Source organism: Harpia harpyja, chromosome 1, assembly GCF_026419915.1.
Source record: "Harpia harpyja isolate bHarHar1 chromosome 1, bHarHar1 primary haplotype, whole genome shotgun sequence".
NCBI lineage: Eukaryota > Metazoa > Chordata > Aves > Accipitriformes > Accipitridae > Harpia > Harpia harpyja.
Window position 1 is genome coordinate 69,583,395 of NC_068940.1, and position 24,887 is coordinate 69,608,281.

The 24,887-nt window shown below is 39.7% G+C and overlaps 1 protein-coding gene across 4 annotated transcripts in view; it reads right to left on the reverse strand.

Moving 5' to 3' along the window:
* Nucleotides 1–3,424: 3,424 nt before the first annotated feature.
* GALNT15 (polypeptide N-acetylgalactosaminyltransferase 15) overlaps nucleotides 3,425–24,887 on the reverse strand; it is a 30,387-nt gene continuing 8,924 nt past the window's right edge. For 3 of the 4 annotated variants that reach the window (XM_052798751.1, XM_052798762.1, XM_052798777.1), the window contains 7 exons: nucleotides 16,017–16,184; nucleotides 15,303–15,420; nucleotides 14,320–14,514; nucleotides 10,466–10,597; nucleotides 9,291–9,392; nucleotides 8,285–8,425; nucleotides 3,425–7,342 (listed from right to left, as the gene is read on the reverse strand). In XM_052798751.1, the coding sequence (XP_052654711.1) occupies nucleotides 7,196–7,342; nucleotides 8,285–8,425; nucleotides 9,291–9,392; nucleotides 10,466–10,597; nucleotides 14,320–14,514; nucleotides 15,303–15,420; nucleotides 16,017–16,184 (1,003 nt within the window). In that variant the 3' untranslated portion in view covers nucleotides 3,425–7,195. Of the gene's footprint in view, nucleotides 7,343–8,284; nucleotides 8,426–9,290; nucleotides 9,412–10,465; nucleotides 10,598–14,319; nucleotides 14,515–15,302; nucleotides 15,421–16,016; nucleotides 16,185–24,887 lie in introns of all 4 variants that reach the window. The other variant, XR_008236875.1, reaches the window with a different exon arrangement.

Here is a 24,887-nt window from a genome sequence, read left to right on the forward strand (position 1 = left end):
CCCGGGTACCAAGGAGAGCAAAGAGAGAGCAAATGGCCCAAATGCAGGAAAATGCAGAGAAAAGCTTTCCCTGCCAGGCAAGCCATTAGGAACCAGTATTTGCAACATGAACCTGAAGCTGCTGTTCCTGTTGTAGCCCTGTTGGGTTGTTCTACAGTGCTCCAGTGCTGTAAAAAGAAATGGATGGATGGATGTACTCGGGAATTGAAATTAAATTCAGCTTTTCCCATTTGCCACTTTATTATTTCCCACTGTTAAAAATTGAATATTGATTTTCCTCATTCTGCTAAGTCTGCAGTCTTTGCTAGCATGTAATTGTTATAAACACGTTCACTAGAGCTGGCAAAGAAAATTCCAGCAAAACAGTTTTTATCAAAATTTGCCAGCTTGTTGAAAGCAAGAAATCCCAGAGGAAAACATTCTTTCTTATGATGGTGTGACAAGAAAGCAGGGCCTGGCACCTTGCCATGGGTAGCCTGGCTTGGGGACCTCTCATTGTGCCTCCAAGTGAGAATCCCAGCTCAGTTTCAGAGAGTAAAGGAAACGCTGGGTCTTGTTCCACACTGAAACCAAACTGAACTCAGAAACCTTGGAAATTCTGCAAAATGGAATTACCACTCTCTGCCAAGCCTAAGCATCATGTTACAATGCCTAATGTTGAATGAAAACACAGGAAATACTATATTTTTCAGAAAAGATGGACATTTTCTTGTAATTAGCAAATTATGGTCTCGTTGTACTTATTTTGCTTATCAAGTTATTTTTCAGTGTCAAGACCTATTTTGTTTCACCCTTCCCTCTCATCACTGATTTAAGAGTTGTTCTTGGCACCAGGGAATCTTAAGAGTGCTGTCACGGGCTGCACGCTGGAGGTTGTTCCAACAGCAGGAACTGGAGCTGAAACCGCTCATTGTTTATGTAAAACTAAAAGTTATTTCCTTAGCATCAGCACCAGGCTCTGTTCCTGAGGTTCTACGGGTGTATATCTACACAGACACCACAAACTGACCGCGGTTTGTTACACTAGGAAATTAATGTTTCCTTTGCTTCTGCAAATAAAGGAATCAAGGGCAAACAGCCCTGAAGAAGCGGCTCTTGCCACCATCTGGGGGCTTGCTACGGCAGCTGGTGATCCATCAGCTGAACGGCCTGAACTCAGGAAGCATTCGCTGCTCAGTCAGACTAAGCGGTCTTCCAGGCTATATGATTTGTTGACTGATTTCTAAGTTAAAACAGCTCTTGGCACCACAGATGATGAGTTTTCAGTGGGTATGACACATACACAAATTAGATAAGAAGACAAAAAGGCAGTGGTTTAGTTAGACAACTTGGCCAATGAGAATTTTACTGCAAGGCTTATTTTTAATTGATGTGATGAGTTTTATGCATCTGCCCACTTGAAATATTCTGATTATGAAACTGTCTCTGTTCACTGCTTGGCTCTTGATTTCTAAGCTGGCAAAGCAGGCAGTGTGTGCTAATAAAAGGGAAAGAAAAAAGGAAGACGCTAATGCAATGAACTATCTTCTCCATAGGACTGTTTGGCATTAAAGATTTTGCTTTGGCTTTTGTTTACAGCTTTTGACCGCTTTTGGTTTGTTCAGTAATCCCAAACCATATGTATAAAGAGTGATTGGCAGAATACACTGTGTTTGAAGCAGCCTCCCAATGGCTTGTACTCAGATATAAATATCTGATGTTTGAAATCTTTGGAGATGAACTCCTGATGCATCAAAGTACAAGCTGATTTTCTTTCATATCTGCGATTAAATTTTTCATGTAAATGTCACATTAAATGATGAAAAAGAGACTGTAGAAAAAACAGTTTTCACCTAATAGGATATTAACTTAAGAAGTTAAGAAAAAATACTGTGAAAAACATAATACCAAAGGATGTAATCCTTTAATGCTCAGTTATGCCTATAACAATATAAGTGACATTATTAGATTACTTGTTATCAGTCTGTAAGACTGAGAGACTAATAAATATATGGCAAAGAATGGAGGTTTGTGGCAGCAATCTTTTGAGTAATTGCACAAAATAGTTCAGATTATTTAAAAATATATTTACTATTTTTATGTAATGCATATTTTTAAAAGCTGATTATTTTCAACATCTTCTCAATTTGTAACACAAAATCACTGTTAGTTTAAATAAATATCATGATAGTATTACCAAAGGTCATGGACTTTAACAAAGGTCATTGTGTAGCTACTTAGAAACTGAATAATCTATTCAACCTTTAGCTGCTCTGTATGTAACTTAGGTTCAAGCTAAAAAGAACCTTGCTAGCAATCCTGACACCTCTATCTGTTCTGTATCATGAAAATTCTGCTGTAACTTTCTAGCCTACTCAACAGAAAGATATAGAAGATTTATTATTAATATTAGAGTTAACATCTTCAAAATATTACAGAGACTTTTCTGAAAATTTCAATTCTTATTCTGTTGGGACCAGATCATGCTGTAACACAGCATCCTACACAGTGGGGTCTCTCAGTTCGTGAACAAAGAAGCTATCTTGAAAAAAATGTGCTGTTGGATGTAAGCTTATTTGAGGAAACTGCAGATGGTAGCGGTGGATTTTGTTCTTGGCTGTCATCTCTGTGCCTAAAGCCAGATCTGGGGGGAATCGGAAGAGCTGGGCACCAGGGTTGGGCTTCTGGAAGGGATTTTACCCTGGGTACCCTTCGGATGATGTTCCTTCCACCTAACTCCAGTTTAAAAGCTACACATGCCATCTAATTAATCATTAAGACTCCCTCTCTAATCAGTAGAGAAAGCAAGCACCTCTAGATAGTGATTCACCCATCCTGTTTAAATACTTGTCTTTGAAAAGGAAGACGTTACCTCTGGAAGTGTTCTCTGCTGACCAGTAGAAGAAGCCTAGACAATTAGCTTAGTTGTGACTACTGTTTAGGTGGCTGCAGTTAACAGAGGTGAATCCCATCCCATGTGTCTAATGCATAATAATCCCCATGTGGGATAGCTATTTTACAAAAAACACCAGTTGCAGCTAGAAAGACAGCAAAAACGCTATGCCTGCTATCCCAAGTCATGTAGCCAGATTGTTTTTCTAGTACATCCTTTCAAGCCACCTGGTGAAGAAACAGCTGTGAGCTGTCTGAAGGGTGTGCCAGGAATCATGCTTTCCAGGGACTCTACTTCTGTAGCCCCTATTCAGACCTTTTCACTGAAACTGACAGAAATTATGGCAAAGGTCTATAGAATCAAACTCCCTCTAAGATGTTAGTGGAGGCAGAGTCGTCCTGTACATTTCTGTAAGACCATTAGGTGACAGATAAATAGAGGTATTGCCACTGGAGGCTCTCCGGCAGGGTTCTTTGCAGACCAGCTATTCTGCAGCATGAGGAGAAAGAGGTATTAGCCAATCATATCACAGTGAAGAGGAATAAAAATACATTTCACTGTGCACTGATATACTTTATTCAGGGGAGAAGTGTGCAGTTTGCATAGCTTAAAAACATGAGCCAGGAAGTTACTAATATTTGCAAAACACTCTCTTCCAATACGTTCATAATTTGAATCAAACTGGTGGAGATAAAATGAGATACAAAGGCAGAATCTGAAAGCTCTCACTCACATGCCACCTTCCAGTTGTTAGGAAAATCTAGGCTGTTACTGTTCTTGTCTTGGTTGCCTCAGCATAGCCCCATTCCTTCCTAGGGAAATCTGTAATCAAAGCTACTGCATTTTAGTAAGCAGACAGTATTACAGCTCAATCGATGTCTCTAAGGGAGGACCTGGAGGCACTTACATGTGGACTGAGAGATACCCTGAACATTTCTGTGCTACAGGATTTAGCATAAAGGTTGCTCTCACATTCCCCCTGTTCAAACTTCAGGTTAACACACGGAGAAAAATGCTGCCATTCTGTTTCTCTGTGTTAGTGATGGCACCTCACCTAACAGGACAAACCCCAAACTTCAGCCAATAGCGACTGCATCGACTGGGTCTAGGTTTAAAAGTTGAATACTACTTCAAGCCTTTATGTTCTTCCGTTTCCAGTTAGCTGGAAGAGGAATAAACCAGGCTATTTAGTAAGTGTAGTCAACCAAAAGGTGACCTGTTCTTGAATGTGACCTTTTAGCTCATCTTCCTGGGTGCGTTTCGCTCAAAGCATTCATTATGCCTGGGTTGCCAAATTCAAAGAAACAGGTGGAGTTAGACTATAAGATGTTTACTCGTGTTATGCTGGAATTCCTTTGCTCTTGCCCAAGGCTCTACTTCGGAGGCCTTCAAAGTTAAAACTGCTACTCCGTTCTTGCCTGAAACATTTTGTTCTTACATTTCTCTCCTGTCAGTAGGAATTAGAGGAACCTGAAATGTTGTCCCTGTCTAAATACAGAGCTAAAAGCAATTCCATGTTTTGAGATGCTCAAAGCATCGCTATCTGCTTGTGTTGTCTGAAAGATGGGCAAGAATGAGGAAAACACACTAGGACCCTTAGCAGAGACCCTTTGTTGAGCCCCCTGTAAAACCTACTTGAGGAGAAGGGTACAGATGATGGGTCTAACCACAAGGGCAATGTGTAAATGACCACAATGGGGAAACAGCATTGGTACAACCAACCAATCCATTTAAAAGGCATACAGGAAGGAAACTAGGAAAAATGGGATAGATGTTTTCCCTTTGTTTTTTTTGTGTAATAACAAGTTACATTTATATTAGAGGGAAGCATGCTCCATGGTATGGCCTACAATCTGTGTCCCCTGGCTGTCCCCACACAGAGATTTCCTAGACCACACTGCAGCTCCCTTCTGGCCTGTGCTCTGGAGTTTAGTTCCCTTGGAAACCAAACACACATTTACACTGTTACTAAAAGAAACAAGTGCAATAACAATTATTTTTTAAATGGTACTGAACCATATATTTTAATTTTATTCTTGAAAGACATATTATGTAACATTTTTCTATTGTACATATATCTACAGCAAACCTTATTTTCTAGGTTTTTATCATTATGTTAAAAAGCAGTGTTAAGATGAGGATGTCCATATCTCTTAAGTTTAATTCCAAACATTTCCTCTCTAAACCAAAAATATTTTCATTCTTCTTTGTGATAAATCCCACTCGTGATCAATTATCATATTTGTATACACATTTTTTTAACATTAAGCTAAATGCTGAAGGAATTATATTCCTACTGTAGAGTCCAAAATGTAATAAATAGTACATAATTAAAAAATCTGGTGTACTTATAATTTAAAATAAAGGAATCACATGTCATTAAAACAGCATTTCACTCAGCTTTTATGCAATTAGAAATTCTCTTTCCTCACCCTAGATTTGGGCAATGATCAGGGATCACTTGGTGCTCTCAAAGAAGTTGCTGCCATCCTTTCAGCTGAAAGTTGAAGCATTTTCAAGAATGTCACAGGAGATTTTAAATGATACAGCAGCAAATGGTATTAAATTCTGATACTATCAAAGAAAGAGTGAGTAGTAATTAGGGTGATTGGAGTGATGCCTGAACCTGCTGTGGAATCCGTAGCACTCAAAGCAGACACCCCCACAGGGAAATGTTTTGGACTACACAACACAGAATGCTGTTCATGTCTTCTGTTGTAACCAATTTTATATGCTTGAAACCAATTTATTATGATTTACTAAGAGCAGGTGACTGGAAGGCTCTGAGCAGAATATTCTGTTATTCCCTCCTTTCTCTAAAGTTCAAACAATGTGCTGTACATTTTACAAGAAAAAAACCAATTTCCTGTCTCTTGAAAAAAATCTCAAAACCAAATTAAGTTTCATTAATGATGCCCTTCCCCTTTAATAAATACATATGGTTATGACTGACTTATACTATAAATCAGGTGTGGTGCTGATGTGGGAAGACTCCCAAATCTTTGTCCTTCTGTCTTAGCAGGCTCTTGGAAAGTGTCATCATTATTGGTTCTAACTCCAAAATTGAAAGCGCCCTAACAAAATACTGATAGAAGTTTGCTTTGCTAGTGCATACTGTATGAGACCATTCTCATTACCTAACATCAACTCTCATTCACTTCTTTGAAAGACAGAAGGTCAGCAGGGATGCAGGCTCTGCAGAAGAAGCTTGTTTAGAAAATTTTGTATGCTACTGTCTTTTGCGGATCGGCTTGGAGACCCATAACGGCAAGAATCTAAAAGATCTTGGGCTAAAACTGGCAGTGTGAAAGACTTACTCACTTTCACAGTGTGAAAGACTTAACTCAGGCTGCAAGCAAGTGGAAGTAGGTGCCAGTGTTTTCTTCCTAGTTGAAACCTGCCGTTTCCCTTCATTTGCTGTTTTCAGCCAGCAGTTTTGTCACTGGAATAAGAATAAGCTCATCCCACAGCTTTATAAGAGCAAATCAATGCCACTGATACTTTCCATTTCAAAACAAGCAGGGAAGTTGTTACACGTCTTTTTAATCTAGTTCAATCTTCTTCCATATTCCACAAAAGTTTCCTAAAGAGTTGTCCTTAAATTTCATTAAAACAAAAAAAGGTTAGTATTTCAGCCTCGTTCACCCATCCAAATTAGACTGTGGATGAAGGACTGTGCCAAACATTGAGGACTGTTGGTATTCCAAGTCAATTAGAGCAGTTAGTACCTAATTAAGTGCTAATTTATGCTCTGTGCAATTTCATAGAGGGTAGAAATTTGGTTCAGGCTAATTGGAAAACAAAATTTTAGCTATTACACATGAAAACATATACTACTTTTATGCATAAAAAACGTACTTTGTTTTATATGAGTCGAGTGCACTGTAAAACAAAACTAAACTCTTATCCTGGTTTGGCTGCCTTCCTCTTACAGTTTCAAAAGTTTCACAAACATTTGTTTTCCTGTATCCTCAGAAATCACAGAATATGCTAAAGACAAGCTGTCTGGCAGCCAATTTTCCATGTTTCTTTCAAAAGGCAAACTTAACTGTTTTCTGCAGTAGCAGAGTTGAGAATCTGTTGATGCTCACAGTATCTTTATTACCTGCTTCACATAATAAATAGAAATTTTAGCTAGAGCTGAATAAACCAGGAACTGGCGGCAACTATTTGAGCAGGCTTTCAAAGGAGAGACCTTCCTAACTTCCCTGCATGCTGTAGCAAACACAAACATCTTTCTTGTCCATGCAGGAAATGCATCTTAAATCCCAAACAGAATTAATGTTAACTTTTGGAGACTTGACCTCCACAGAGACCTGTCAGTCATCTCTGATGTAGCCCATGGGAACGTTCAAATTGCCACACCTGATTTGCATTCTTATTGCATACACACAAAAACAAGTCCTTCTCATCTTCACTCTTCACTGCCTCTATGCATTTGCCAGAAAGGACATGGACAATCATGCCATTCTACAAGGTGAGAGAAAAAGAAAGAACAAATTAAAAATAAGGGATTTCCAGTAAAAGCTAGGCCATGTTTCTGAAACTTTTTACATACAATAGATCACCAGTAATGACTGGTTGTTCAAAATTTTTTAAGTATTGCTCTAAACATAATGACTACATTTAGCTTTGAGTCTGGGGCATGGTGAGTATTCATAATTCCTTTCAAAGCTGACAGGAGTCGTAGGTGCGGAATTCAATAGATCTCTTTTCCACCACTATTTGTTTCCTATGGGTACAGGTTGTCATCAGCATCAACTACAGTACTACAGGCCACAAAATTTCAGAAGGACCAGTGCTTCCCTTAGGAATCAAAACGAATTACAGTGGGAACTGTACCAGAGGATTGCAGCATCCCTACAACTACAGTAACTGCTATTTTCCCAGACTGTCCTAGAACATGACATTTTTCAGTCTTGTAGAGGAGTTCCTGCTCTGCTGGGTGAAGTCTACTGAATAATACTGAATTCCTCTAATAGGAAGTTTGCTCTTCTCTTACAATGCAGGAGGAATTTTAATGTTTCCCCTACTCCCAAAGGGCTCTCATTTGGGAGGGTTCAGGATTCCCAGAGCCTTCCTCTATCCAAAAGAAGTGGGCAAGGATTTGCCCTTCACTTATTTTCACAACCACTGATTCTGATTCTATTCCTATAAGGCTAGTAAGACAAACACTTAAGACAAGGACATATGAATTTAGGTAGGATTCCTGTATTTTTAAACCAAATTTATTGCACACAGACAGTGTAAATGGGCAAGAGGCATCCTGAATTTCCTGGGTGAAAATGGTGCAGGAGTGAAACTTGCCCTTCAAATACCTCATCCCTTCCCCACACACGAATCCTGTCAATCCCCCAGTGATCCCACAGTCACCATCAGCTGCATTCCCCTCATGGCAGAGTCACTACTGACCTCCTGGACATCCCAGTGCTGGTGGCTGTTGTCTGTCTCCTTTGTACAGTTTTGAGGGATAACCTTCCCGTGTCTGACATCAAAGCAAAACAACGGAGCAGAACCAAGCCGGATTTCCTTCATGCTGTTATATTCAAAGTGCTGGAAGAGGGAGGCTTTGTTTGAACGATGGAAGGACATCCCAATTCATTTTTAAATGCTAATTCAAAAAATAATTTCCTGTACATGTTTGTTAAGATGCAACCCAGACATGAGTGACGGAGACCTGACAGCCTTGACCCTGCAAAGCAATCCCCCCACACTAGCTAATTCTGGCATAACTATTTACCTAAGAAAAGGCTTTGTGGACTGTAATTATGTATAAAGTAAACCCATCCTATAATAAAATTTTCTAGTTTAATAAATATTTGAACAGAAGGGTGTTTCTGACAGTGTCTGCACACATTGCAGTTAGAAATGTGCCCGCAGCTCACCCTGAGCTAAGTGTGAGCAGCAAAACTTGCTTGGGGCTTGGAGTAAATATCTGCAGTCGGTCTGTGTTGGTTTGGCTTCCCTTAATGCATGAACTTGCTAGTCTAATGCCAACTTGGGAGTCTGTCTACATGAATTTCCCTCCTGCCTTTGACTGCAGTTTAGGCACTAAACTGCAGTTTTAGGCACTAATGAGGAAACCCATCCCCATTATTCTAGAATCGTTATATATTTTTTATTCCCAGGCTTTTAGTTCTCCAAACACTACCAAATATACTAACAAATAGGCACTTAATGATGTCTGCTGGAGCAGAGTGTGGGTATCTGGCCTCAGTGATACACGGAACATCATTGCCATTTTTCAAATGACACACAGCTGCAGAAGAGTGGGCATCACTGCCTTACCACATGCCTAATTTTGAACACATCAGTATTTCCATTAATGTCAAGCCAGCCATTTACATGTTGGAGTGACTGCCTTCTGGATGGTTCCCTAGATCTAACACAGTGCCTATATACTTAAAGTATACAGTACCTGGGTGAGACTGTCACTGCAAGGGGAGAGTTCAATAGAGCCTTCTGCAATGGCTCTTCCAGGTCTGTAATCTGCACAGAAGCCAACACCAGTATTGTAAAGCTGTAAGTAAAGGTTTATACTGAAATAAAGCACAATCAGATACAAAGAAAATATATTTCAGCCAACTTTTTTGTGGTCTTATCCCTTTATGATGTATGTTTTTGCTCATAATTCAGGCAATATTTTTTTCTTTCAGACTAGATCTTGCATATTGATCTTGCAAACTGATCTAATATAAAAGGCAGAGTCTCACCAAAGGTCAGTGTTACCCAGTGAGTTTTATTTAAGTTAGAGATACCCACTTCTGGTTTTAACTGTTATGATAGTTAAAAGAAATCTGTCAAAATTTTTATGCTAATGGAAAATTGCACATCAACTGGACACTGTAGTCAGAAAAAAAGCCAGAATATTCCAGAAGAAAAAAAGTGACAATTCCTGTGATCCACCCTTCTCAAGCAAAATTTGATAATAAAGAAGAGACAACATAGTAAAAGGACACAGTAAAATCTGGCTACATATAGCAGAGTGTGACTTAATTAGTGGACCTTGTTGCCTTGTTGGGGGAAAATTCCTTCCAGTAAGGCTGCCTGGAATAAATTCACATTTTAATGAATGATAATTATCAACTTACATGTTTAAAAAAAACCATTGAGAATATTGCCTCCTGTACACAGTCAGCCAAGGAACCACTATTGCTACCACCTCTGCCCTTGGGAGAAGTGCAGGACTGAATAAATGCTTTTTTCTCTTCATGCACATGGGTCAGCACAGAGATATCTCTGCTGCCATTGCAGCTGCTATCTGTATGAGGCAACACAATTCCTTTACTAATGGCACCTAAAGAATGTAAGGTTAGGATCCGCTGAGCTGTGACACCAAACTGAGTCAGACAATCTGGGTTCAGCTCCTGGCTGGCTTTCATTGTTTATGTGAGAATTTGGACCAGCTGTTTGTCTCCTCTGTCCTTTTCTTTCTCCTCCCATCCTTGCATTGTCTCTTTGGACAATAAATGTTTCAAAGCAGGAACAGCCTCTTACTCTATGTTCACTGAGTACTTAGTACATGGAAACGATACTGGGGTCTTTGAACAATGCAAAAACACTAATCATTCTTTATAGTGTGTTTTCTCTTACCTTGCCAGAGAATCTTGGTGTGTCTTCAGGTTGGGAGAGTTCAGGGTACACATTTGACACAAACCATTGGAAATTTCTACAGCCCAGTCTCTTCTGTAGCTGAAGACGCTCACCGCAGTCTGGCTTCTCTGCCTTTACGGAGAAAGCATAGGGACAACAAGGTTACTAGTGTATTTGTGTTAGAGGTGCTAGAAGTGCAAATGACTACACAGGAATTATTTCTACCACCTCTCCTATCCTGCATGTTATAGATATTGATATATATCTCTCATGAGTATGCAAAGGAGGAGGACCAGCTATAGCCTTCCTCCAACTTTGTGCTAAAACAGCATTTAGTCTGGCATTGTGATGGAAGTAAATGTTTCAGAAGTAGCATACACCGTGAAAATAATATTTCTTCTAAAAATTATTATACTGCAAGGTAAGTTAGACTTTGTCATCTTTTTATTTAAAAAAGTCAGGGCCAAATTTCATACTTGTTGCACTGAAATCAGTGGGATTGCATTAAATTGTCATTCAGTATAGAATTTGCCCTGCTGATTAAAATTCAATTTCCTGGCTTTTAACAGCCCAAATTACCCAGTTATTATCAGTCCTCCATGATCAGAGGATGTAAGTGATGACAGAATTTAGCCCAAAATATAGTCTATCACATTATTATCTGATAGTTACTAAGTCTAGCAAGTGAATGTGTTTTGTGGCTGTAAAGGCATAAAACCTTTCCTATGATTTATGTGTTTTCTTGAATTATATACACACAATATCAACTCCTACCTGTCCTGGTAGCAACTCTGTTCTGAAAAAAGACAAGTGCCTTCAATCCTTGGTGCAGCCACAGGCATCTGCACTGCAAAGGACTGACAGTCTGAATATTTGAGGGTATTTAGCACTCAAGATGTCTAATAGGGTTCTGAAAAACTCTAAGCAGGTAACTGTCTAATCCTTCAGTTTCAGAACAACACAAACCACTTTTCTAAATCTCTCAGTGCCCAAATACTAAAAATATCTCACCACCCTTAAGACTCTCTCTCCTCTTTCTCTTGCCAGCAGTAGTTCTCCCCCTTCACATTTCTACTTTTCAAAAATGCAGTTTTGGATTCCAGGAAACCGGTCTGGATTCCTACGTCAGAAATTAAAATTGGTACATAGCCTGTAAATAACTTTTCCTCAGACCAGCTATTTCTCTGCATCCATAAGAAAGAAAAAAAGACTTTGCGACATGCCTGAAAAACACTGACAAATGAAGGGCCTTGGACATCAAGGGAGAGGTATCAGTTTCTAAAGTCAGGGATCAATCATGCCATGTGGCACTGTTTGCCAGCCACTGTAAGCTGCACAGGCAAAGCTCAACAGTTTCAGTATGTTAAAGAGAACCTCATAGTTTAGTATCAGTCTCAGATTCAATAAGCATAACCACAAAGTTCAGCAATTCAGCACCACACAAACCTGTCCCCTAAAGGTTTTCTTGGAAAAGGGAAATAGAGAAGTAAAATGCCTCCCCTAAAAAGAGATGTTTCTCATGAGACTCTGCTTTGGCTGAAGAAGGCAATGGCAGTAAATCTCATTCTGTCATACTAGTTACAGTCTGCGTTTGAAGCCGAATAAATGGTGTAAATAATGTAAAGAAAGTCATTATCCCTGTAAACCAATCTGAAAGGAAACTGTGCTTGTAAATTAAATAAACAAGCTGCACAAGAAAAGGAGAAAAAGAGATGGTGGCTGAAACAGTAGAGAGCTGGGAAGAGCCTTACTCATCTGCATGAACGCCCACACCACGGGCATCCTGTGCAGGATGCGATTCAGACCATAAGACGGGAAGTCTTCTAAAGCAACCTAAACGGGGGTCACTAGTTATTTTCTGCAGTGGGCAATGTCGGCGGTCAAGGCTCACGGAGATTTTGGCAGTGGCCAATAGGTGGCTCCGCTCACCCTCTCAGTGCAAGAAATCCCCGCAGGGCCGATCTGCAGCTGAGCGGCAATAATGTCATGGCTTGCTGGTGTCTTTTGAATAACATCCCGCTGCACTGACATACTGAAAATATTGGCTGTGAAAGAAAGGAACAGAGAAAAGGGCCCTTTATGTCATGGTATGCTGAGCACAGAGATCATAAAATTGATCATTTGAAGGAGCATCATACTTAGGAGTACTAAAAGTATTCTTGCTAGACTAAACTCTCAGGCAAAAGGTCAGGGTGCTTAAAGCTAGTGAACTCTGTCATTGATGGCTGTAGTTTTTAGTACAGAAAAGTGCTTCTGAGTTGACAAGAAAGGCCTTCAGGAAATTATTAAATGATTTAAAGACCTAACTGCCCATCTCAAAGGACTTGGCCTAGCATCTTCCTTGCAATTACATGGCTGTAACCCTTGTGAGCCAATTGATGAACTTCTGGCCAGTGGCATTCAAACCTACAACACAGACAAGGAGGAAGAAGCTTTTAAAATAAGTGAAAATAAAATGAAAAAAGGAATGTGATAGCCTCAGACTCTAGGATTAGCATAGTAGGCTGACTGGAGAGGCAAATCCACTGGTGGAGTGTAAGGAGGTCAGAGTAGGTGAGAGGAGAGAAGCCACGCCAACACACAGCCCTTTTCCTCTCTCCACTATAATGCAGCTCCTGTTGGATCTGGCTTGCTTAGATGACAGCCAGCACTGCAATGACTGAGGCATGGAGAACAGATATGCAAGAGCAAATCTGAACGGGAAACTTTGCACAGCACCTACCCATGCTCTGCCTAACTGTTTTCAGTCAATCTTTTTCTCATGCTTTTAAAAGCATGGCATTGTTAAATGAACAGGAAGATGAACGACATGTTTTCATTCAAAACTGCTCACAAGTTTGTCCACCGCCTTGTAGGAGAGGATATTGTTACAAAAAAAGGTTCTGGAGCCAGAGAATTCCCGAGAACTGCAGCAACATTAACAACTTAACATTATTAACAACTTAACATTAACAACATTAACAACATTAACCACAGCTGCATGACTCCCAATAAACAAATATCCAGTGGTTTGTAATACATGGGATATACAGTCCCTTGATCGATCCTGATCTGCAATGGATTATACAGTGGCTTAAAAACAAGTGTGGCTGTTCTGTAGCTGTTGGATGGTGTGTAGCCTGCAGATGGTTCAAGTGTGGCTGCATGCCAGGGCTACGCCACACACCTGGCTGCAAGCCTTTCTATAGCATACAGGCTGCTGGGAATCCAAATCCCTGGAGGTCGGACTGCTGCCTGCACGACGCTTCTAATGAAAAAGTAACTTGTAAATAGAGGCTATGTTGAAATCTGACTTTCTCAGTTACAGACAGTTGCTTCTGGATGTCTCTCAGTTCAGGAAAAAAATCACCTTTTTTGTCCCTAGACCATTCAGATATCTTCCCTTCCAGTAGGAGAGACACCACAGTTTGCCTCATGCCCATGAATATTACTGAATATCCTCATGAATCACATGAGGAAGACCTTCAGTAATGAAGAACGACTCCTCTAGGAGGGCCCTTTGAGCACACAGTGCTACTGGCTTTCACTTCAGATGCACTGCAACCCTCCATGTACTATTGGTGGAAAAATAAATCACAGCTTGTTGGGCAAGCTGAAGAAGGAGTCATCTGGAGAAGAAGTCATACTCTAAGAGATCTGATAACTTCAGCAAATAACTCCTAGGCACAAGGTTCTCTCTTTCCTTCCTGATCTGACAGCTCTTCCACTGGATGCTTTCATAAAAAGACTGTCCCCAGCACCATGTATGTTGTATGTTTGACTGCACACAGACACCTCCACCCCTATTCCACCCCCCTCACCTACCTCAACACACACTCCTTCCCTCAGAAAAAAAACACTACAGATGTTTTTACCTTGCTGATTAAGAAAGCCACTGTGTCATGCTTGTAGAAGTTCTCTTTAAAAGAGCCCAGCCAGGTCTCTGCTATTCGGATTTTGTTCCTCACGATGGCCTCTTCATAGGAGAAAGCACGCGGAAAGTGATTTCGATAGACATGCCCCACTCGAGAGCATGGAATAATTTCTACAGAGCCACCACAGAGCCAGGTCTGAAACACAGGTGAAGGCACAAAAGGAGATTACCTTATTTAGATTACCTTTATCTAAAAAGGAGAAGCTCTCTTACTATAGACTCTGCCTCAGAAAATCCTAATCTGCACATTCCTGGAAACAGGAAGAACATTAGTATGTGCTTCTTCATACACTGTTCCCCACAGATACAGAGACACAGAGAAGATACTGGGCAAGACAGACCTTTGATTTGACCCAGTATGGCTTTTTATATGCTTTTATAATTTTCTGTGCACAAAGAGTGCAGTGTAGTAATGAGGCCTGGGGGCATACCTTCTTTTGTCTGGGATGTTAAACACTCTATACCCTTTGTGTCTGCAATTTTCATTGCTTTTTAATGTAAGTTACTCTTTGTATTCAGCAAAAATCAATGCAATCAATTTAATATAAACAATTTGGTATTAAAACTACAGGTTGGCAAAGAAATAAAGCTACTCTCCCTTTGGTGCATGTTACATGCCAAAAAAGAAGAGGCAGCTTTCAGAAGGTGCCAAAACCAGTGACTCTGTCCTCCGGCAGATAGTGATAGCCAGTGAAACTTCCTTCTCTTGACATAGTGCTCCTAACTCACAGCAGCTGCATATTCTTGTATAGTCCTGACAGATCATGGAGCATGAGGATAGATTTCTGCAAGGAAAGTGATATTCTCTATACCCTGAGACATTCTGCACTTAACTGCTTTTATAAATTGCTTCTTGCCTTTTCATTCAGGTTCCTTAAAAGCCCAATAGTTGCCAGAGCTTGATGTTTTAATTAAGGTTCTTACCCTTATAGATAGCTCCAGATTTTCTGCTCCCCACATGGTCATGTCAGAATCATAAGCTCCAGTGTTTTGGAAGTAATGTCGATCCATGGCCACCACTGCACCAGCTACCACAGGACTCCTGTGTAGAAAACTGGGAGTGAACGCCTTCAGTTTTGGATAGGGAATTATGTGAAGGGTGAAAATCCTGCCATTTCCATAGAGATAGCATTGCAAAATGATTGAATACTACTCCACATAAGCTTGAATGAATTGGTTATCTAACCAAAAGAAAGGACAATTGAATTCTAGGATTTGCTTGGGGAATGGACCCAAGAGCTGAATTATTAAATAATGCTCAGAACAGTAGGAAATGTTACATACATGTACACCCAAATGAACAGACAAACAGATAATGATTTAGACATCTCTTTTAACTCTGCATGATCCATCTTTTTCCTTCCCTACAAACCTCCACACCTTGTCTGGTCAGGTTGTATACTAGTTGTCTCAACGTGTGGAAAATACTTGTCATGTTGAAAGTATGACTGCAATGTAGTTAGAATAATTACTAAAGGCTGAACAAACTCAGTGTAAACCAAAACCCTATCCCCTCAAAAAACGTGAACTGAGCATATGCAAGTAACCACGTCTCTCTTCCGTTAGCTGGAAGGTGACCCAAATTGTACAGTTTTGCTGCTGAGCTGAGCAGAGGCATATTGGCTGATGGACTGTTACCTGATAGGGCTGATGGGAGACTGTCGTACCTTCTCTTCATGCTCTGGCACAGGTTCCCAATGAAAATCTAGTTTCCAATCAAAAACACCTCGATGCAGGCCCACAGAGTGATAGTACTGAAAAGTCTTCCAGTCTATGACATCTATGACAGGGGAGACGACACTGTTTCTGGAAAAGACAATATAATTTATTTTCAAAGTCAAAGCACAAATTAAGTTCATTACTCTGTTAGTAAACAGTGGTTCTCCTTTTTGACACTGTCAAGCACAAGCACTCCTCTAGATGTTAAGTGCCCTTATTTTCCCTGCTGATAGAAGCTCAGGTGCTCAGTGCATGGGAATACTGAGCCTACAGTGAGGAATCTAAAAATCAATAATTTATTGATAACCTGTACCTTGCATTGTCATTTAAAGCTATTCAGGATTTTGCTATGAGTTAACCATCAGAATTCTTATAAAGTTATGTCACACAGAGGTCCCAACCTCTGATGTTATAGGCACTGCATGGATGCAAAGTTTATAGCAAAAGGTTATTTTGGCCTCACACACTTTACCATCCTTTGATTTTCCTGTAGACGTTTGTCCTGGTTTCAGCTGGGATAGAGTTAATTTTCTTTCTAGTAGCTGGTATAGTGTTATGTTTTGGATTCAGTATGAGAAGAATGTTGATAACACACTGATGTTTTCAGTTGTTGCTGAGTCCTCTTTAGACTAAGTCAAGGATTTTTCAGCTTCTCATGCCCAGACAGCGAGAAAGCTGGAGGGGCACAAGAAGTTGGGAGGGGACACAGCCAGGGCAGCTGACCCAGACTGGCCAAAGGGGTATTCCATACCATGTAATATCATGCCCAGTATATAAACTGGGCGGAGTTGGCCTGGGGGGGATCACTGCTCAGGAGCTAACTGGGCATCAGTCGGCAGGTGGTGAGCAATCGCATTGTGCATCACTTGTTTTGTATATCCCAATCCTTTTATTATTATTGTAATTTTATTATTACTATTATCATTATTAGTTTCTTCCTTTCTGTTCTATTAAACTGTTCTTATCTCAACCCACGAGTTTTACCTTTTTTTTTTCCAGTTCTCTCCCCCATCCCACTGGGTGGGGGGGAAGAGAGTGAGCGGCTGTGTGGTGCTTAGTTGCTGGCTGGGGTTAAACCATGACAATGCTCCACACACTTCATAAGTTTGTTACTTCAGGCCAATGAAGAGTGCACTTATCTTTATTTTGCTCTGCTGGTTGTTTTGCAAAAGCATTTATCACTGAGTTCATAAGCAAGTTTCTGTTTGTATTTTATCACAAGCTTAAAATGCTCTTGCAAATGCACTGTCAGAGTGTGGAACCTACTTTTAAGAGCCAGAACAGAGCCATTGCACCATAAGCAGCAATCTTCCGATTAATTTCTAACTTGAGTTAAATTTGGATTACTCTGAGAAGAGGTATTAGACATTTCCCCATGGCAAACATGTCACAGTATTTCACAGTGTGTTTGTACATCATCTTGGAATTAACTAGTAGTTCAGAAGAGCCATCAGCGTTCCTTGTTTCCAGGTCAATGATATATCACATTTCAAAATTTTCAGAGTATAAATGCAATGGTATTAGGGACTGCAGGAAAAAAAGTGTTGAAGAACAACACTATCCATTTCTTCTCTGTTATGCAAAAGGGATAACCTCTGGTCTCAGTGTAAGGGCTTGCCTATAGACAAAAGGTCCTCTGGAGAAAAATCAGTAACATTTACTAAGGATTAAAGTACACTGGGAAAAATTACTCTTGTTCTAGAGTAAGAGTATCCATACAGGAAATTGTTCTGGAGTAGCTCTTTCCCTAGAAAATAACTTCCTGTTAAAACTGAGGGAGAGAAATGAAATGGTCAATTAGGGGGCAAAAAGTAGAAGACTTTTATCTCCTCTTTTAAAGAGTTATATGTTGGTCAGAGAGCACCCTCGAGACAAAGATGCTTAAAACATAATACTATCAATGAAGAAAGGTCATTCAGAAGTCTCCAACGCAGTGAGCCCTTTGTGCTTTTCCATGGCAGAGACCAGAACCAACTGAGGAAGATGGTAGCTCTGGGTGATGTCAATGTAATCTTGATGTATCTTCTCTGCGTTTACAATCACTAGAGTAATGTTTTTCCAGTACTGGGGTGGGGGGAAACTCCAGATTTTGTTTTATCACAGTTATCATTTCCTGTAGAGAATTTTAGAAGCCCATGGAGAAACAGAGACTACTGATCTTCAGTGAATTGTATGAAGATGAACTATGCAGAGGATACTGCTAAAATGACTCAGTTATTCCTCTGTTTCCTAACAAGAGCAGACTGTCCTATGATGAGCTAAAGGCAGAAAGATTTAAAATAGAGAAGTGATTATATTTCTCCATTCAGGTGTAAAACCAGCCTTTTTAATATGTAGTAATAGGTACTCTTAGAAACAAGTATTGGGTTTATAAATAGATGAGAAAGTTTTATGGTCACCTGCAACATTTGTAGGCATATACATTAAGGCAGTGATTTGCACTCCCACAGGACTCAAGAAGAAATAGAAGGAAACTATACTAAAAATAATAAAGCTGATATCCTCCCCTGATTCTCTTGATCATACCCTTGTGATACAGTTTCGTATCCAGGACAGGAGCAACCACCTCAAACTCAAGCCAGCAGGAGCCTTTCTACTGAAAGCTGTATTTAACCTTTACTCACAAACAGCATGAAAAGGAAACTAACTGCTTCTAGAAGTTACTAAAATGTAGTGTCCTGATGGACTCACACAAGCAGGTGTTTCTTCTTTGATATGCTGAGAAAAATCCATCTAACTAGTTAAATGGATTTTTTATAAGACTAAACTTCAGAAAATGAAATGTCACTGTAATTGTAACTTTTACAGCTTGCTGCATTCTCCAGTGTACGAGTATCTCTGACAACTCCTTAGGAGTGTAGTTGGAGTTGTATACTTCCCACCTCAGTTTGTTGCTACTTGCTGAAATGCATGCTATCTATTGCTACTTGTTTACCCTTTCTCATCCAGACAGGACTGAGGAACTAATGAGCCCAGGGTAATTCAGAGTCAAGAGGGAAATATCAGGAAGGTGTATTTGAGTGGAAGCCAGAGGAGGCAATGTAGACTAAACCATTCAAAAAACCTTGACCATGAAGATTAGACCACATGTGCATATCCAAGATAGTTCAGACGGAGGCAATGCAGATACTTGGTTATGCTCAGATATATTCTGGATCAGATGATCCAGACATTTCAGACTATCCTACATTTTCATATCATTTCAGCCATTTAAAGTCTGTCCTTTTGGATCCACCTTAAATTTGTTGCCATTATAAAACTCAAAATGCTTCTAGCATCAGTGCAATTGCTCATAACAGTAAGCAAGCACCACAGTAGTAGTTCTTGTTGAAATAATCCTTTATTTTTAATGCATGCTCTTGCTTTGCTTGTCATTGGGCATTGATTCTTCAATGCCATTCAAGAAAAATACCTGCATTGATGTAATGGATTCTGATGGTTTGGAAACCAAGCAATTATCCAAACTATCAGCAAATTATGACATGGAAAATTACAGTGTTTAAGACAGCTGAAAATAACTCACTGGATAGGTCACATTCTACCCCGGCTAAATTCAACAATAAACCAGAAAGAAATAAAATCTAATCTCCTTTCCCACAAAATCGTACAGTACAAACTGATAACTGTGCTTCAGAACTATTAGGCTAGTAGCTCTTTCAGAATGGCAAGATTAACAGTTTTCAAGTGTATGTTTCTAAGTGTAATGCTAGATCTTCATCTAGTATAAACTGGTGTAGCTCTGCTGAAACCAATAGAAACATACATTCTTAAAACATTAAATATTGGGAGTGTCTTCTGATCTCAAATAGAGGAATCCAATAACTTTATCTTGTGTGAAAACTGGTCAATGTCCAATTTTAATCTTAATCAAGCAGTGCTTTACCTATCTTTTCGTATTAATGCTTTTTTTTATAAAAGATCTGTTTTCTGCATATTCGGTCATGGTTTGATGTTTGTGTGATTCTAAATGCAAATTTGCAGCAGAAGGTAACTGAAAGTTGGAAGGCGTTCTTAGCTATTCTTTTTAACTGGGTAACTGGCAGACAGTCAGCAGCTTCTCGGCACTTTGAAATGAAACACACACTGGCAAACTACTGCTAATTTTACTCTGTGGAATCCAAGGAAAGGAAAAACCAAGAAATTCAAATACAACTAGCAGCAAGGCTTTGAACCATTTGACTAATTTGTGAATATTTCAAATGCTTGGAACACACATGAACTACAAAAGGTCACAATTCCATGAAAAAGAGCAACCCAAACAAGAACAATTTCCTGGTTTGGGATTTCTCAACCAAATACGATTGCGAATGAAATGTCTTCCCATGACCCTTTACAGTGACCACGGACATTATGTTCTTTTCTATTTTTAGAATAAGTAACATGAGGAGAGGACGATTTAATTAACACATCTGTTTTGAAGTTTTAGATACACTGTCTTTTGAAAGTGCTTTTCATTGATTTATACTGTCTTTTGCTGGGAAGGGAACAGATTTTAATCTGTTTAAATGTCCCATTAAATAAGAAGGAATAAAAACAACCAAACATGAAAATGATATATTTTCCTCAACCAGTTTCAGAGTGGATCATTCCCTGCAAAAATTAGACAGCTAGGAAATCCAGGCAGTCCAAGTTCTCTGGCTCTGCACAGCGTCAAAACTTCAGTGAGCAACTGAGAACCCAAGCTGATTCCACAGCATGCTGCATTTTCACTGAAAGCACCTTGCTGGCTGGCTGACGTCTTCAGGGAAACAGTAATGCAAAACATTTGAAATCAGATAGGGTTAATAAAAAGATAAAATGCAGTGATCAGGAATGGTAAAGCTATGGTATAAAGGATTACTTACCTTACAGACCAACTCCAGACCAGCTTAGGGCATATGAACAGTCTCCTTGAATTGATACACTATTCATTTGCTAAGCACTAAACATATACTTCAAATGTCTGCTAGGTAGAGTGCTAAGGGAATGCTTTATTTAAAAAAATAATCTTTTGAACCTGTCTTTTTTGTTAAAATATTCCAATTGTATGTGATGTACCAAAATCTGTAGGAGAGACCAATACCTTTTTACACTGGACAGTTAGGGCACTGTGCCATGAATCATTCCTAAATCCTCATTGCTCCTACTTTTGGCAGTAATGTTTGCTTTTGGCTTTAGATTCTCCTCTTCAGTTTCATTACCTCAACTTCTTTAAAATAGGTCACCTACTGATCCTGATCAACCTTGAAAGATTGTAAAGAGATAGCATTTCTTCACATAACATACCATGTAAATGCAGAACATTAATTTACTGAATTTGAAATGAGTGTTATTGACAAATGGAGTATATAAAAGGATCAGGCAAAAAGCGAAGTCCCAGGAAGCAGGCTGTTATATGTGAAGTATATGGAAGGTTTTCAAAACAAGGAGAGTAGCACGGAAATACATGTTCAGGTGCTCGGGTTGTGTGGGCTCTGCATGGATAACATCATGCTTCCCTGCGCCTGGGATAAGGTAGAAAATAGATGGCTTACGTATTTGGTAGCTTGAAAAGCTGGGGTATGGGCCACTGAGAAGTGGAGAATCAGATGAAAAGAGATGAGGAAGCTGTTCAACTTTAGTGCAAAATATTTCCCTTCTCTCTAGTGTATTACCATAAAACTAGAACCACAAAGAAATTTTCTGGACAGCAGAACTCTGTTTCTATTCCTGTATCTACAAGCAGAGGCTCCCATTCAGGATTGAATGGGAGCAAACAGCAAATGAGATACCTTTCCACCGCTATGTTCATTTCTTATTCTCTTTAACAGCATTTTCATTAAAGATTAGTGACATAGAATCGCGGACCTAAGTAGAGGCACTTTGAATTTTAGAAACTAGATAGGCTTCTTGTAATAATATCACAGGCTTCTGTTTCCTAATGTAATATTTGAGCTCTGGTATAGGAGTGCACCAGCAACAGAGGGAAACAGCCCTTGCAATGAGGAGCAGGGGAAAGGTCCTAAGGGCAAGTTACCCCTTTGCAAGCCACCCCTCTGCCACAGTTATAGTGCCCATGCCTTTTTTAGAGGCGGAATTCCTTGTCAGGGACATAATCAAGGCTCATTCTGCTTTCATGCAGTATTCTCAGGAACCACACTTTGGATCTTTTTTTAAAAAATCATCCTGCTTCAGCATGATGGTCGCTGTTTTTAGGTTAAAGGAACAACGTTTTCAAGGCTTCATGGCATAGTTCATTATATGCCCCCTCTGCCTTTCTCTGCCTTTGGACCGAATACAAAATAGCTGTCTCCTGCAGTCTCCTGGAAATGGCAAACCCTTCAAAAGATGCCTGTAATAATGGCACAGCTGCATGACTATGCACCATGCTACTCACCTGGAATCAGCCTGGAACACAAACAGTTGTCAAATGAAATGATCTGTGGGGCATCTCACCTAGTTTTCTAATGTTGTCCAGGTGCCTATGGTATTCATCCCTGAATAATCAAAATGTCAAGGGATGCTTTACAAACCGCTGAACCGTTCTCTAGGCGATATACTAAGCTGATGCATAGCTTCCCAGTCAATTTGTTAGGTATGGTTCACAGAACTAGTCCCAGTCAAGGTGCCCATAAATGCATGTGTAATGATTTTAGAAAGACTTAATACTTTTGGGGAAAATAATTTTGATTGGATTAGTGAATAAAACCATGATGTAGGGAGATGAAATGTCATCACCCAGAGCAAGTCAAATATCTGTCAAATACTTCCATACCTGTAAAATTCAGATAATTTTTCTCATGTTTGTCCTGTCCGTCATTACTACAGGCTACTAAAAATTGGGGGTGTCTCCCTTTTTGTGAGTATGTTCAACTCACAGTGAGGTCTCAGTTTGGGCAAGGATCTCTGGACATTGCTCTAAGACAGGTCACAATAATAGTGGTAGATCTGATCAGGAGCCTAGAAAATTAGGCTTAATCACAATTTTCAAAGTTAAAATCTCCCTCAAGCTCCATTAAGCTCCTGCAAAGTTTTGAGCTTTGGAAAAGCTGCATTTTTCCTTGCCAGCAAGCAACTCAGTCAGTCCAGGTGATTAAGTGTTTTCCCATCCTGTCTCTCCAGCAAAAGTGCATGAGTTGCAGCTTCATTGGTACATTAAGAAGAGGAAAGATGGATATTTCACCAGTCACTGTAAGCTTCTTTTCACTGTACGTTCCTCATTTGGGTAGTCTCGGGGAGTGCACATGATTCAATTTAACAGCTCCTCAACTGCTAAATGAAGCCAAGTTGACTATGCTAATGCTTTGCATTTCCATAGTGATCTTGATGCAAGCATTACAAGCAATTTAGGAAAAATAATGAATGAACTTCCTTACCAGGTCAGTGTTATTATCATCATTCTTCAGCTAGGGAAAGAGGGACAGTGAGGGAAAGTGATTGCCAGATGCCTTAGAGCATTTCTTCCCTGTGCACTGGAGAATGGCACAGGTTCTCCACACTAGCAGTGACAAAGCTTGCAGAGTCAGACATAGTGACTGGTACAGCATACAGAAAGGGATGGCTTAGCCCATACTATTATCCAAACACTCTTCCACCTTTGCTCCATTAATCCAATTAGCCATTAGCTTACTCAGTGTTAAATTCTGCCCTCCTGGAATAACGAATGAGCATATGGGCCCTATAGAGGAAGAGAATCCCTTCCTCACCCCCTGGTGACAGTGCTACAGAAATCTCAGAGTGATGGTAGGCTTGGTGGCTTTGCATTCCCTCAGCAGGAATAATTTTTGACGGTGAATCACTACACTTGTGGTGGGATCCTAATTTTTCTCTTGCCATTGTAATTCTCCCTTCACTATAGCTCTCCTCTGAGATTTTCTGTAACTTTTTTAGTTTCAGCAATACAGCCTTGAATAAGGACTGGCCAATCGATACAGATAGGAGTTTTGCATGAACATCAACAACAGACTATAGCTCAAGGCAGAATAATCATGAAGTATATTCATAATAACCATCTAAGAAGTCAGCAGACAAAAAATAATCTGCTTTTCAAGGAGGACCTTTTAGAAAAGAATATTCCTGACATCCTAGGTCAGCATTACTCTTGCTTTCAGTATTCTTAATGTTTTCATCTGAATGATGTAATAATTTCTAAAAAACTCACATTAATTCTTTTATAAGCAAACATAATCAGCCATAAAAGCAGCTTGTTCCAGTGCCTGGAACAGCCTTTGAAGGTCTTTAGTGTGACTATTTAATGGTCTGGTAAGAGTTTTAAAGGTTTTTTTTTCTTGTACCCCCTCTAGCAATTATTCATTTTTTCCCAAGTGGCTTATGGGTAATGATAGACAAGTTAATGTATAATTTTTTCTTTCAGAAAAGTCCCTTTAATAAAGGATTTACTGTTATGTAATTTTTGAAATATTTGCAGTGATTTAATCTCTTTGAAGGACTTGGGGACTGCATAGGTGAGCTCAGCGGTACAGGTGATGTTGGTATGTAGCCAAACTGGCTCAGGAGGACAAAGCATTTTATCCTTAGCTTCAGCACTGAGACAGCTAAAAAGTAAAAATAGAGTCTTGCAGTACTTTCTCTGGTGGATGTTTGCCAATTTACAAACAGCTTGAGACTGCAACCTTTTTAATTCACACCACCAGGAAGCCTTCTTACAGCTCTAACTGGATACAAACTCTGACAGTTCAGTGATACTGGGTGTGAAGGGAGGGTTATCAGCTGTGTGACCTATCCTGCTTCCCACGTATCAGAGTGATGCATGTGGTGATAAGGTAGAAAATAAAAGCAATGTGACCAGAAGGAAGAATGTAACCAAGAGAG